At 43.6% G+C, this 14,713-nt stretch overlaps 1 protein-coding gene across 2 annotated transcripts; it reads left to right on the plus strand.

Moving 5' to 3' along the window:
• Positions 1–1,439: 1,439 nt before the first annotated feature.
• On the plus strand, positions 1,440–6,001 carry LOC136482556 (glutathione S-transferase T1-like). Of its 2 annotated transcripts, none has more exons than XM_066479772.1 (7): positions 1,440–1,739; positions 1,820–1,893; positions 2,147–2,207; positions 2,853–2,906; positions 3,625–3,704; positions 4,161–4,369; positions 5,461–6,001. In XM_066479772.1, exons 1-7 carry the CDS (start codon positions 1,456–1,458, stop codon positions 5,677–5,679), a joined length of 981 nt encoding a protein of 326 aa, XP_066335869.1. In that variant the 5' UTR covers positions 1,440–1,455; the 3' UTR covers positions 5,680–6,001. The 2 variants fall into 2 exon arrangements, with proteins under 2 accessions (XP_066335869.1, XP_066335870.1); XM_066479773.1 differs by having other exon boundaries at positions 1,440–1,735.
• Positions 6,002–14,713: the final 8,712 nt, after the last annotated feature.

Genomic DNA, 14,713 nt, shown 5'->3' on the forward strand with positions numbered 1-14,713 from the left:
AAATTGCATGTTTGAGGCCCTAAACGAATTCAAATAAAAAAGTTGTAAACTACAAAGTTTCATAACTTTTCGAGATCTACACTTTTAGTTTAGGAAGTTTTTCCATCCGAGATCGTTTACAAAATTTGAATTTTAAAATTTTGAAATTCAAACACAGTTTTGCATGACAAGATTTTTTCAAATCAAAAAGTTGTCAACTACAATGTTTCATAACTTTTCGAGATCTACAGAGTTTATTTTGGTTGGTTTTTCATCCGAGGTCGTTTGAAAAGTTCAAATTTTAAAATTTTGAAATTCAAACGCAGTTTTGCATGACAAGATGTTTTCAAATCAAAAAGTTGCCAATTACAAAGTTTCATAACTTTTCGAGATCTACAAAGTTTATTTTGGTTGTTTGGTCATCTGTTCATCCGACATGGTCGTTCTAACATTGTTCACAAATCTTATATATCTCTCTTGTAGTTTCATAAACTACAAGAGAGATATGTTAGATTTGTGAACAAATATATTTTCACTTTGTCGTATGAAGAAAAGACCAAAACAAACATTGTACATCTTGATGAGTTATACAACTTTGTAGTTGAAAACTTTTTCATTTGAATTAATTTACTGCTTCAAAATGTGCTTTGAAATTTTCTTTGCCGAGTGTCAAAAAAAACACTCGGCAAAGAAGCTCTTTGCCGAGTGTCAAAAAAAAACACTCGGCAAAGAGACTCTTTGCCGAGTGTTAAAAAAACACTCGACAAAGAGCCTCTTTACCGAGTGTCAAAAAAAACACTCGGCAAAGGCGTCTTTGCCGAGTGCCCGAAAAACAACACTCGGCAAATCACCTGGCACTCGGCAAAGAGCCGGTCTCCGGTAGTGATAAGTAAAGCCCTCAAATCAAGAGTAAGACCAGAGTCCTGATTTGAGGTCACCTGTTGAAGTTGATCTAATACACTAAAGTATTTGCTAGTTTGAAAAAAAAAGGAAAAAAGCCCTCATAAGGTATAGATCTTTGTACCTAAATGTCATATACTCTTTCCATTCAAAAAATAATACAATTCTAGAATAATGTCATGCTTTACCAGCTTAAGTTTGACCAATTATATATAAAAAAATATTAATAGTTATGGTATTAAATAAATACTATTAGATTAATTATGAAATTTATTTTTATAATAAATTTATTTAAAATCATAAATGTAAATATCATTTAATAGAGACTTGGTCAAACGTGAATATTTTAACGGGCACGCAATCTATACATGTATTCTTTTTTTTTTTTTGACCGAGCGAGCATGATCTTTGTTTATTTGTGTACGTTTGCTTTGTCAGTACCTTTTTCTTATTATTATTACTCCATTTTCCTTTCATGAGTCAATGTCAGTCGTTGAAATGGAGATGGTTGCCACGTAGTGAAGCTAGCAGCGCAGCGGCTGCAGAGCTCCAACCCCAAGCGCAGCGGCAACGGAGATGGTTGCCACGTGTCGAGTGAGTCAATCTCTTCCTCCGTGTTTTCTCCACGCGAGGAGCAGAGACAAGAAGCAAGATTCGTTTTCGTCAGCAGCGGAACAGCAGAGCGCAGCGGCTGCAGAGCTCCAACCCCAAGTGCTTTGTGCCAGACACCCGGAAGCGGAAGCGAGTCCGGGCCGAGAAGCTTCCAGATTTCCTTGCGAAGCCCCGCCATGTCGCCAATCAAGGTATACGCCCACAGGTGGTCCCAACCCTGCCGCGCCGTCATCATCTTCTGCAGGTAGGTCTGCACTCTGCTCCGTTCGGTTCTTCAAGCAGTCCGGTCGCTCGATTCTTGAATCTTGATGTCCGCCGCCGCGTGCAGGGTGAACAAGATCGATTTCGAGGAGGTCACGGTGGATCTGTTCAAGTCTCACAGCCTTACCCCTGAATTCAAAAGTACCCCCTTTTCCCCTCATTAGTCACCGTCCTCATGCTCATCCGAATCCTGATTTCCGTCCTCTTTCTGGCCAATATTGCTGCAATTGTTTAAACTGTGTCTCAAATTGAGTGTGAATTATTATGTGTACTATGCTAATCAATAGTATGTACATATGTTCTTTCACTAGTAGTGGTGGAAAATCCATGAAACTCATCTGGCTAGTATTTGCCGAGCTGCTTGATTTCCTCTGATTGCTGCTCCTCTCTTCAGAGATAAACCCAATGGGACAAGTTCCAGCGATAGTCGATGGAAGGTTTAAACTTTTTGAAAGGTGCGCCTTATCAAAACTCGTATGGGTGAATTCCCCTGATTTATGAGTTGCCTGCTGATTGTCCCTAACTTTGTTGAAACCTCATCTATAAACATTCACTAACATAGATTCAGTACATTTGGCTTCATTGCTATTTAAAAATATGTTTGTTCACTTTTTTCCTTTTGCCTTCGACATATGTAATTTACAAACCAATGTTATTTTAATTCTGACAAGCACAAAAAGGGCTAGGAGGCATCTTCCCAAGCGAATGTTATAGACCTTGCTATAAGTTTGTTTAATCACAGTCCATGTAACTAGGACCACCCTTTAGAAGTATCTGTTTCATTATGTGTATCATCCTTTACATGCTTCAACTTTGCTAATAATACTACTGATATTAAATATGTGTAGTATCTCTAGTATAGTTTTCCAAGGCTTCTACTACATGTTGCATAGATCCGGAGATTTGGTTTAAAGAAATTGTAAGGAGATTGGATATAGCAGCCTAATGCTATCTGCAGCAGCCTGTAATTTGAGTTGCCAACGATTAGGTGCCTCTGCCCTTGTTTTGCAGAGCACTGATCCAACTCTCATCTCCTCACCTCAAATACCTTCACAATGGATAATTGACTTACTGTGATGAAACTTGACATTTTTTGACAGTCATGCCATTTTGAGGTATCTTGCGTCGGTCTTCCCTGGAGTTGCAGATCACTGGTACATTACATAACAGAAATGATTCCCAATTTATTTTTCTTTAAAGTTGCTGTTTCTTCTGGACTACCTTTTGCAAACTGTATTACATTGAATTGTTGTGTGCTTCTGTAACTTGTAAGCTGATGACATTTATAAATGATTTGCTTTGTGCAGCATATAAAATATTTCCCTGTAAGATTCAAAGTAATGAGTTTGATGTAGTCTAATCAAGTTATAAACTCATTTTTTTCAGTTTTGTTTTGTATTAGTATGTCAAAGAGGAGATCTGTCTCTTCATGAAAATTGAATTATTTCAGTAACTTCAGAGCTGATGAGTTTGTACAGAGAATTTGAGTTTTTTAGCCACTATGAAGATGTTTTGTTTTACCATTTAAGTAGCAAGGCTGGCAGAAGCTATACCAAACTTTTCCAGAAACCTAGTCAACTTTCCGGCAATGATTGATTTGTTGAAGTAGTTATATTGAAGCTGGATCATGATTCATAAGGCAGGATCATGTTGCTTAGTTGCTAGAGCTGGATTGCTTGAATTGATTAATTTTTCTATAACAAGTACTCAAAGTAAGCATATTTCTTAATGCAGAATGGGTCTATATCAGAAAATTAATAAGTAGCCTTACTTGAACAGGATAATGTGTGTTCTATTTTGATGATTGTTGCGAGTCATATATCTTCCTTGCTAATCTTGGAGCCACTGTTTTTTACATTTTGTATGATACAGGTATCCAGCTGACTTGTTTACCAGAGCCAAAATTGAATCAATCTTGGATTGGCATCACTTAAATTTGCGTCTTGGTGCAGGTGAGAACCAAAGTTACTCATGGAAGGTACCTCTAGGCTATTGTGGAGTAATCATTTACCATAAATTATTTCGGTATTTGGTTTGCATCCTATCCATCTTATAATCCTGTGAATTTGGCGGGATGGCACCAGTACTTATTTGTGTTCTAGCCTTGAGCTTATGGTGCATGTCGTAGTGATGGAATAATCCATTCTACTCCTCAAACTGAACAAATAGGTTATGTTTGGATTTAGTGTTGAAGGCTCCACTGATCATCTGGTTTGTTTTAACCCAACACCTTTTATGTATTCACTTGAGATTGTGCAGTGCAGTCAGACATCAATTATCTTTCAATGGAAATAGGCGATCCTCCAAAACTGTGCTGGGTCATACTTTTTTCATCCACCTAGTAATGTAGTTTTGTGTCTCAAAAAAATACCCCCTTTATCATATATTGATTGTTTATGCCTGTGCAGGAACCTTTGTATACTACACTGCATTGGCACCTTTTCTTGGCCTTAGGCCACGTCCAGATGCTACAAAACATGCAGAAAAAGTGCTGATGATGCAATCCCTGGCAAGGATTGAATCCGTATGGCTGAAAGGTGACGCCAAGTTTTTACTGGGTAGTCCCCAGCCATCAATCGCAGATCTAAGCCTTGTTTGTGAGATAATGCAATTGGAGGTGTGTACGTTCCTTATTTAAATCCATTGTGTATGTTTTCCTTGTCAGGAGTTAAAGTTTGGTGCCATTGCAGCATGGGCATAACACTAGGCCTGCTGTATTTGTTCTATCTTTTTATTAGAGTCTGTCTACTAGACAATTATGTGTTTTATACAATTCCAACACATGAATTTTTTTTCACCATAAGATTAAGATCCAACAGCCTCCATCTTCTTCTACCTCTAGCCTTCTTCTACCTCCAGACAATCACAAAATCACAGATCCACAGATCATAGATCACATATCACAGAAAACAATTTTTTTTCTATGGAAGGACAAATTACAGCCTCCACCGTTCGTCATGGGTCGTCACGTCGTGTTCCCCTGGCCGGGCGCGATTCTCCATGCGGACTGCTGGTGCTGCGCACTGCTCGACACAGTGAGCCAGGGCGCGATTCTCCATGCGGACTGTTGGTGCTGCGCACTGCTCGACAGTGAGCCAGTCGAGGCGCAGAAAGCGCAGTGCTGGTGCTGCGCCGCCGCGTGTTCTGTGCTAAAAAATTGATGTATTTTTTACATAAAACATACGTGTGTTGTATAGCATTCCTGTTTATTAAGATCAAAATGCAGACTTCAATGCTGTTTATTAGTAGCGAATGACAGTGCGATAATTTTTAATTAAGAAGGTTAAGAGCTATACCAGTGTTCAAACAGTGCTCCTAGGATAATGACTAATTGCAATTCATTGAAAAAAAAACTACTTGAATAGAGTGTTCCTTAGGTTTTTTTTTTTTTATGGCAAGAGTGTTCCTTAGGTTGGTGACATTTCCATACCTTTACCTAATATATATTTTGTATGGTCCGAAGCCTGAGAGCTGCCTATAGCTTTGGTCACAGCTCGTGCCCCTGATCGAATTTCTGCTTTCCATGTTTGTTTTTTGTGTTTAATTATCCTCTACTTGGTAGCAAGAGGAAGGCCATAATTCACTGTGGTATTTGCCTTCAATTGTGGTAGAGTTGCACTAGAATGCTGTTTTCTCATTAGACTCAAGAGTTTGTGAGATTATGTTTATCTGCAGTGTTATGTTATTGTGTTAACACATGGCTTGTAGGCTCTTGGTGATGATATGCGGAACAAATTTCTGGGAGGTCATGAGAGGATCCTCACTTGGATCGACAATGTGAGGAAAGCCACAAGTCCTCACTTTGACGAAGCCCACATGTTCCTCTTCGAAGTGAAGGCACAAATGCAAAGCAAGGCCGCTGCTGCAGCAGCAAAACAGGGTGGTTCTGAGGCAAGCTCAAAGCTCAAATTCGCATCGAAGCTTTGATAGATTGTGTTGAGAGAAGCGACGAGGGTTCAGTATAGGTAGATAGAATGAAAGAAGAGTATAGACAATGACAAGAGACAACTGGTTGTGTGTCCAGCATTTTGCTGCCTAGGGCCTGGATTTTCCTGTGGGTAAAAAGGATCCGATCCTTTGGTATGGTAATGTGCAACTCCTAATTTCAGTTTTATGCTTAATTTTGACTAACATAGCGCGAAAGGGTGCCTAGGCACACACTTCCTAGGTTGAAGTAGGAATTATTTGTAAATATGACGTCACTTGAGGGAGTACTTTCCAAATCTACCAAACTGGCTCAAAAACCAAACCGAGGCCTCTGTCTTCCCCTTTGTTCATGCTTGATAGAGATCTAGGGTTAGAGATATAAGAAGGGACGATGCTATGATATATCAAATTCTTCCATTGAAGAGTAAAATCGTGGGAATTTAGAGCATCCTAGTCTTGTTTCCCACATTTTGCATCTCCATTTTTTTAGTGGATTGTTTGCTTGTTTCTGCTTCTTATTTTTCTACGCAAAGGATTTTCACGTAAATCATAGTGCTGCTGAGAACACTGAGGACTAAGGTGGGGCACATGTTTTTTTCTGTTCTCAACATTGCACCATTCGAAGGCACATTGAAAAATCGAGGCTCCGTGTTGGCAAGAGATGACAGAGTTACCCACCAATGATATGAAAAAGTACTTTCATGCAATCGAATCCCGTCGTGACATCGTGTGGAAAAAGTGAAAAGTGGACTCAGCCTTTGAGCCATTCCCTAAGGGTAGGGCCAACGCTGATCAACATGAGTAGTGGTTTGAGGTTAAAGTTGTCTGCCATATAGATATAAACAGTTCGGAGATTTCTTCACAGCGCAGGCTGTTACTGCCTATTAAATGCTGGCCTCAGTGTTCCTTCTTTCATATAGCTTGTTCGCTTGCTAGTTTCAGCCAGGGCTTATCAGCCATGATACAGTGTTTTTCTCTCACGACAAACCAACACTAACTAGATTTATCAGTCTAGAAACCAACCAGCGAACAGGTTGATAGACTCTCAGCCCTGATAAAAGGTGTAGCAGACCTTCAACTTTTGGCAATGCGCTCTCTAGTGGTAGCTTATCTCTTTTGTCAGACCAAGCAGCTGCAGCTTCTGCAGGCAGCACTGGTGCCCTGCGGAACCACTATCCAAACAAACGTGTACAATGCATGCGAACATGGAAACTGGGGCATATAGCCACCATGTAGCGTTGGGACGGCCTAATGCTCCCACGTGTGGAAAAGGTGAAAAATGGACCAAGCCTTTGAGCCATTTCCTAAGGCCTTCTCCAACGCTGATTTTTTACTTACAGCTCCAAAGGTCATGTAGGATCGGATAGAAAAAGTAAGTGCTCTATAGTTGTCATAGTGGCTTATAGAAGCTACATATGCTTAGGAGAGATAATATGGTTCATGCTAAAAAAGAAGAGGGAGAGAAAATAAAGGTGATGCATGATGAAAGAAAAAGCTTCTGTGTAAACCACAAGTAATAATGGTTTGTATTGTGTGAATAATAGTTTCAATATTTCTTAATTTATGTGGATCACTCCATATGTACAGTATTAGCCTCCATTTGGTGGTGCCCTTGCTCCCGCTTGGCTATTGCATGTTAGTCGTATCCCCACGTTTGCACGACGTGATCTCCACATGACACAATTTAACAGCTCTGCAGACCATCACATTGGCTTTCAGGGATAATAAGTGCTTCTTCCGATAAAAGGAAGAAGCCCCAGACGCAGCGCGTGATGTAATAGAAATTTCTGTTGTTAGTAGTTTGCATTTTATATCTAACAAAAGATAGAAAAAGATCCAGTCACCCGGACCGACACCCATGCCTGCACAATCCCATTTCGCGCGCCTCACGTGTGAAAGGTCACCGTGACGTGAATTACGTAACTTAAAACTCTAACTCTAAACTATTGTCTTTTTTTTTATTCTTAGTAAAATCTATGCAAAAGAAAAAAAACTATCTAAATGTGCAACTACAGTTTTGCTAGTGTGTTGCTATCTCTACCGTAAAAGGAGTTATGCAAACAATGTAAATATAGAAGCTAAAGAGTAAAGTAGAGATATGCAAACTCCCGTCGACGACTCCGATATTTTTACCGAGGTATCGAGAAGCGTGCAAGCTTCCCCCTAGTCCTCGTTGGAGCCCCTCGCAAGGGCCAAGCTCCCGGTCGGGTAACTCCATGAATGGCCCCGGGACTTCCCCACGCGTAAATGGATCTCCGGTGTGCCTTTCGGCAAGCCTCTCTCAGACCGCTCCCCGCTGTCTTCACTATCAAGCTTCCGGCCAAACCGTCGCGGGCCTTGCTCCTTTCGGTACACGGTGGCGGCCACACCACAAACGCGGTTGGTGCGATCTCGCAAGACTACAAGCTCCTCTTATGTACAACAATGTGCGCGTAAGCACCGAGTGGTAAGAGGTATGCAAACCTCACTAAACACTAGGCCTAAACCTAGAGCAAGCTCATAAGCAGTGGTCTAATCAACCTAAGCACTTTGCAAAGCACCTACGCTAATCACCTAATGAATCACTAAGCACTATGCGAGTGGAGAATACTAAAATGGTGTATTAACACCCTTGGTATGTTTCCTCACCTCCACACACCTCAAATGACCGGTAGGAGGTCTATTTGAAAGCCCTCACTGAGAAAGTAGCCGTTGGGGACAAAACCTAGCTTTCTGCTACTAACCGGATGCTGATCACGTCCTAACCGGACGCGTCCGGTCGTCCCAATCGTTGGAGCGTGCGCGTTGATCGGACTCGGCTCAGAGTTCGGTCAACATCGACAGGACGCGTCCGGTCGCGCTGGTGCCGCTCTTGAACCTCTACGGCCTCGTGTCCCCCGCGGATGCATACGCTCGGGGGCTCCGAAGGATGATGGTGCCATCTCCCCTCACATCCGAATTCGTGGGAATGGTGAGCTGCGCTACTGCCACTCTCCACGAACTCTCGGATGACGAGGGTGAGAGCGACGGCTCCAGCATCGGTGACATGGCAACCCGCCACCATCCGTCCCGGGAGTGCGCTATGGGGGACGCTCCGAGACAGTCGCCGGTGGTTGTGGAATCTGCGTAGACTCACACCCCTCTGAACCCGTGTGCAGGGGCCCTCGCGTCTGCGCAAGCGCATGCCAAGGAATTACGACAACGGTGGCAGAACCAGCCGCCGCCTGCGCCGGCGCATTCGTTACAGCACGTTGAGCCCCATGCGCATGGCCTGGTGGGTGGCACCCAGGGTCGCGTCCGTCAGGTCCAACACAACATCATGAACGATGGGAACGATCTCCCACAGTTCGCTTGGGCTGGCCAGAACATCGCTGCTGCGGCAATGCTACTATGTGGCGTTCCCGAGCCCGTCGACCCTTAGGAGCGGGCTGTCTACCGGAACCTCTGGGTTCTAGTAGAAGTCGCCGCTGTTCAACAGGCGGAAAGCTCCGCACCGCGACTCCGACACGTGCCCTCTCTCCCCACCGGGGGAACAGGGACGTGCCAGACGGATCGCTCCATCCGCTTGCCACTACAGCCGCTAGGTACGGCTTGGGGGCAGTAACCGTGCCACGGTCCGACCTGGCGCCTGCCCCACACCGACTGCTGGTACACGAGTGGCCTGGTATGCACCAGGACGCTCGCATCATCGTCAGCAACTGGCATCGGGCCCAGCACGATGATGATGTCCACCAGGCGGTGGCAAGAGCAGGCGACATGGATCCTAGCCAAACCATCAAGGGGAGCAGCGAAACGTGCCCTAGGCACGGTCACCGACCGAACGATCGGAGTCCCAGCCTTGAGGGTCCGGGGCTATGGGCCTTTGACCGGTGGATCCAGAGAGCACAGTTCCCACAGCACTTTCGACCACCCACCAACATCACCAAGTACACCGTGGAGACAAACCCCGGTATTTGGCTCGAAGATTTCCGGCTCGCCTGCCGAACCAGAGGGGTCGATGATGACTATTTCATCATTCAATTTCTCCCCATCTGTGGGGGGAACATGTTCGAGCATGGCTTGAATTCCTCCCACGCGACAGCATCCGTGACTGGGCGGACCTCAAGAGGGTCTTCATCGAGAATTTCCATGGGACGTATGTCCACCCTGGGAACTCCTGGGACCTCAAGAGTTGCCAGCAGGAGCCCAGTGAATCCCTATGGGACTACATCCGCAGGTTCTCCCAACGATGCAACTCCCTCCCTGATGTTGTCGACGCAGACATCACCTGCAAGTCCCAAATCCACAAGCTTGGATGCCTGAAGCCCCGTACCACCCACGACCTGCTCGATGTCGCCACTAACCATGCCTCCAGCGAGGAAGCGATCGGAGCGGTCTTCAACAGAGGTTGGGACAAAGGCAAGGCCAAGCGCATGGACCAAGACGAGGGCCCCTCCACACAGAGGGGCAAGAAGAACAAAAAGGATCGGCGCCAACCGAACAACACCGCGCTGGTTGCCGCAACTGACCGCACGAGCAAGCAGCCCCAATAGGGTCAGCCTGACCACTTCAACAAACTCATGGAAAGCCCATGCACTAACCATGCTAAAAGCATCTAGGCCCCTAGTTGGGTTTCGGTGATTAATGACAATACGTGATTACTATGACTAACATGTGTTTTGTAGAGGCAATTAAGTTAGGTCATGGTAATGGAGATCGATTGGGCAATCATGGTGGTCATGCCCCTACGATGGAAGTCGTTTCGGTTTTCAAAGGATGGACGACAAGGTTAAGAATGGACTAGTTCTAAGTGTCATTTGGTGTTGAAGAGACACTTAGAGTAGTTTAGGACTTTGTTTTTCCTTTGGTCATACTATTAAGGGGGGTATGGATGGGTAGCTTGACCTAGGTGAGTCTAGTGAGTTAGGTGTGGTGCACACTTGCTAAATCTAGCACTAGGTAGCTCTAAAATAGCCCTTAGATCCATTGGAGCAAACTTCATTCACGTATGATCGAGAGTTGGCAGTGAATGGAGGGTCAAATACTGACCGGATGCTGGCTTCGGTGTGACCGGATGCTGGTGTAGAGTCTGTTCAGTTCATTTGATCAAGGTGAAGTCATCTGGAAGTGACCGGACACTGAGAGGTGAGTGGCCGGACGCTGAGTCCCAGTGTCCGATCGACTCCAGTAAGGTTCCAGAGAGGGAAAATCATGACCGGATGCGTCCAGTCAGTGCTGACCGGACGTTGTCCAGTGTCCGGTCACCATTTGATCACTAGAATTCAGGGTGAACTGACCAGAGCGTCTGGTCAACATGACTGGAGCGTCCGGTCACCCCGCAGAGGCACATAACGGTTTGTTTTTCATCCCATGTTATAAATACTTCCTCCATTCGTGTGTGGGGTACTTTTGCTCATTCCAACAACTGAGAAACACCCTTGAGAGTGCCAAGAAGAGCAAGGTCCTAGTGAGGTGGTTGAGATTTGAGAATCCCAAAGAGAGCCATCATTAGTGAGATCAAGAGTAGCAAAGTGTACATCCACCCTTCTCATTAGGCTTGTCGTGGTCAAGTGAGAGTTCGTGCTTGTTACTCTTGATCATTGCCATCACCTAGACGGCTTGGTGGTGATTGGGAGTTTGGTAATCATCCAGCGGAGCTTGTGGATGACCCAACTCAAGTTGTGAGCGGTTGTGGGTGATTCACCGCGACGGAGTGTCGAAGAATCAACCCATAGAGAGCACTTGATCCTTGCGTGGATCAAGGGGGAGCTACACCCTTGTGTGGGTGCTCCAACGAGGACTAGTGGGGAGTGGCGACTCTCCGATACCTCAGAAAAATATCACCACGTTCCTCCTTCTCTCTTTACTTTGAGCATTTACTTTGAGCAATTCAATACTTGTCTTTACATTTATAGAATTGCTATGCTAGAGTAGGATTGGAACTTAGGTTACGAGACTTTTTGTGCAGTAGAATATTAGAAACACTTTCTAGGCACAAGGGGTTAATTGGGCTAACTGTAGGAGTTAATTATTGCAAAGAAATTTCAAATTAGTCCAATTCACCCCCTCCTCTTGGGCATCTTGATCCTTTCAATTGGTATCGGAGCCTCGTGCTCATGTATTTAGGCTTAATCGCCTAGAGAAAGATGTCTCACGGGGATGGATCTCCTCCTATCTTTGAGGGGGATGATTTTCCATATTGGAAAATTCGCATGGAGGCATACTTAGAAGATCTAGATGTTGGAATACTTAGAGCCACCTCACAAGGCTTCCCAAAACCTTAGGATGCTACAAACCTATAAGGTGATGAGGTGAATTATGAGAAATGGAATGCAAAGGCTTAAAACACCATCTTTAGAGGCCTTTGCAAAGATGTGTTTAACCGGGTGAGGAACCACAAAGACGCCCATGCACTATGGTTGGATGTTTATGCGCTCCATGAGGGAACAAAGAGTGAGCGTGAGGAACGCTATCATCTTGTCATGAAAAAGCTTAACTCTTTTGAGATGCTTCCTAAAGAATATGCTAATGAGATGTACTCACGTTTGAATGTTCTTGTAGAGGAAGTCAATGGGCTTGGACTCACTCAAATGCAACCATCCGATGTTGTAAGAAAGATTTTGAGTGTCCTCCTCATTGACAAATATGGGCATATTGTGACCGTGCTTCATCAAGGTGATCTTTCCACTGCTACACCGACACAAATCTTAGGAAAGATCAATGCTCATGAGATGTATATGCACATCATGCCACAAGATGGCTCATCCTCTACCAAGAAGAAAGACAAGGACTTAGCATTCAAAGCTAGCCAAGAGAAGGGCAAAGCAAGACTTGAGTATGAGAGCTCAAGCGATGATGAAGTTGATGATGCAAGTCTTGCTCTCATGGTGAGAAAAACCACCAAGATGCTAAAGAATCTCAACAAGAGTCGCATCAAGTTCAATGGCAAGAAGAAGAAGTTCTTCACTAGCTCTAGAAGGAAGCCAATCTCCGAGATGGATTGCTACAATTGTGGAGAACTTGGTCATATAGCACACCAATGCACCAAGCCCAAGAAAGACAAGTTCAAGAAGAAGTACAAGGGCAAGAAAGATGACTCAAGTAATGAAGAAGAATATGAGAAGAAGAAAAATAAGCCATACAAGAAGAGAGATGGCAAGAAGAAGGACTTCCACAAGAAGAAGAAGAGTGGAAAGGCATACATCGTCGGTGATTGGCTCACGAACATTGATTCATCTAGTGGCTCATTCGATGATGATAGTGACAACGAGAAGGTGGCCACCATTGTTATTGACTCTTCATCATCTTCACCGCCACCACCGCCATCATGCTCTACACACCTATGCCTTATGGCCAAGGGTGAACGCAAGATATCAAATGATGATGATAGTAGTGGTGATGAGCAAGCTAGTAATGATGATAGCGATAGTGATGATGATGAATATGAATCACCTTCTTATGATGATCTTGCTAGATTGCTAAAACAATGCACTAAGATCATTATAAAGACTAGAGCTAAGAATAATTCACTTTTAGCAAAATGTGATATGGCCGAAAAGGCTAGTATTGAGCTTAGAGAAGCAAATGATGCTATATCATTCAAACTTAAAGAGCTTAAATCTACTAAGAAAGAGCTTAAAGATAAACATGATAAACTTGAGGGGATGCACAAAGAGCTCATCACTAGCCACAACAAGCTAAAAGAAGAATACACTACTCTTAAGATTAATCATGATAATCTTGTCATTGCTCAAGAATTTCTATCCAATGAGCCACATGATGCTACTAATGATGTTGTTAAGATTGATATAGCTACATCATGTGATGATTTGATCATTGAGAGCATTGAGCAAAGTTCTAGTAGCAAGGGCAAGCAAGTGGTTGAGGCCGATGATTATAATAAGTTTGTCAAGCTCAAGAATGATAATGAAAAGCTCAAGAAAGATCTTGAAGAGATCAAAAGCCACAACACTATTGTGCTAGAAACTCTTGATCATGATGGTGATTTGATCCTTGAGAATGAGAAGCTCAAAGAAGAGAACAAGAAGCTCAAGGAAGAGAAAAACAATGATGTTCTCAAGGAAGAAAACAAGAAGCTCAAATTGGAGAAAGAGCATCTCAAGATTGGATTGAGCAAGTTCACAAGAGGCAAGCATCTACAAAGTGAGCTACTTATAAACACCGTCATGAAGATGGATAGAAGTGGTATTGGGTATTTGGCAAACCAAGAGAAGAAGGCTCAAGCTCAACAACAACACAAGTCAAAGCCAAAGCCAAAGAGATGTTTTGAGTGTGGACAAGAAGGTCACTTTGCCAATGAGTGCCAAACTCCACCACCACAACCCTTGCCTAAGCATGCTAGACCTTTTGCCTTCAATGCTCACTACATGCTTAGAAAGGATTCTAGTGGGAAAATAAAAAGTCATGTTCTTATAACCTCCCAACAAGAATAGGCCTAAGAAAATTTGGGTTGCAAAGTCACTTGTTGAGAAGGTGAAGGGCCCTCAATAAGTTTGGGTTCCTAAAGCTTGATCTCTTGTGTGTAGGTGAACTACAAGACCGGTGAAAGTCATTGGGTTATTTATAGTGGTTGCACACAACATATGACCGGGGATCCTCGTATGTTCACCTCACTAGATGAAGAAGTAGATGGACAAGAATGAATCACATTTGGAGATAATTCAAAGGGCAAGGTTAAAGGATTGGGCAAAGTGGCAATATCAAATGATCATTCTATCCCAAATGTGCTATATGTTGCTTCACTGAGCTTCAACTTGTTATCCGTTGGACAATTGTGTGATCTTGGCTTCCAATGCTTGTTCATCGAGAAGGAAGTTGTTGTATCTAAGAAGGATGATGATCAAGTGATATTCAAAGGATTTAGATACAACAACTTATATTTAGTGGATTTCACCTCCGAAGATGCTAACTTGAAGACATGCCTTTTCACCAAAACAACACTTGGGTGGCTATGGCATAGAAGACTTGCTCATGTTGGATGAGCTCACTCAAGAAGCTAATGAAGAATGATTTGGTGAGAGGGTTGAAGGATGTGAAGTTTGAGAAGGACAAGCTT

This window comes from Miscanthus floridulus, chromosome 9, assembly GCF_019320115.1.
Source record: "Miscanthus floridulus cultivar M001 chromosome 9, ASM1932011v1, whole genome shotgun sequence".
NCBI lineage: Eukaryota > Viridiplantae > Streptophyta > Magnoliopsida > Poales > Poaceae > Miscanthus > Miscanthus floridulus.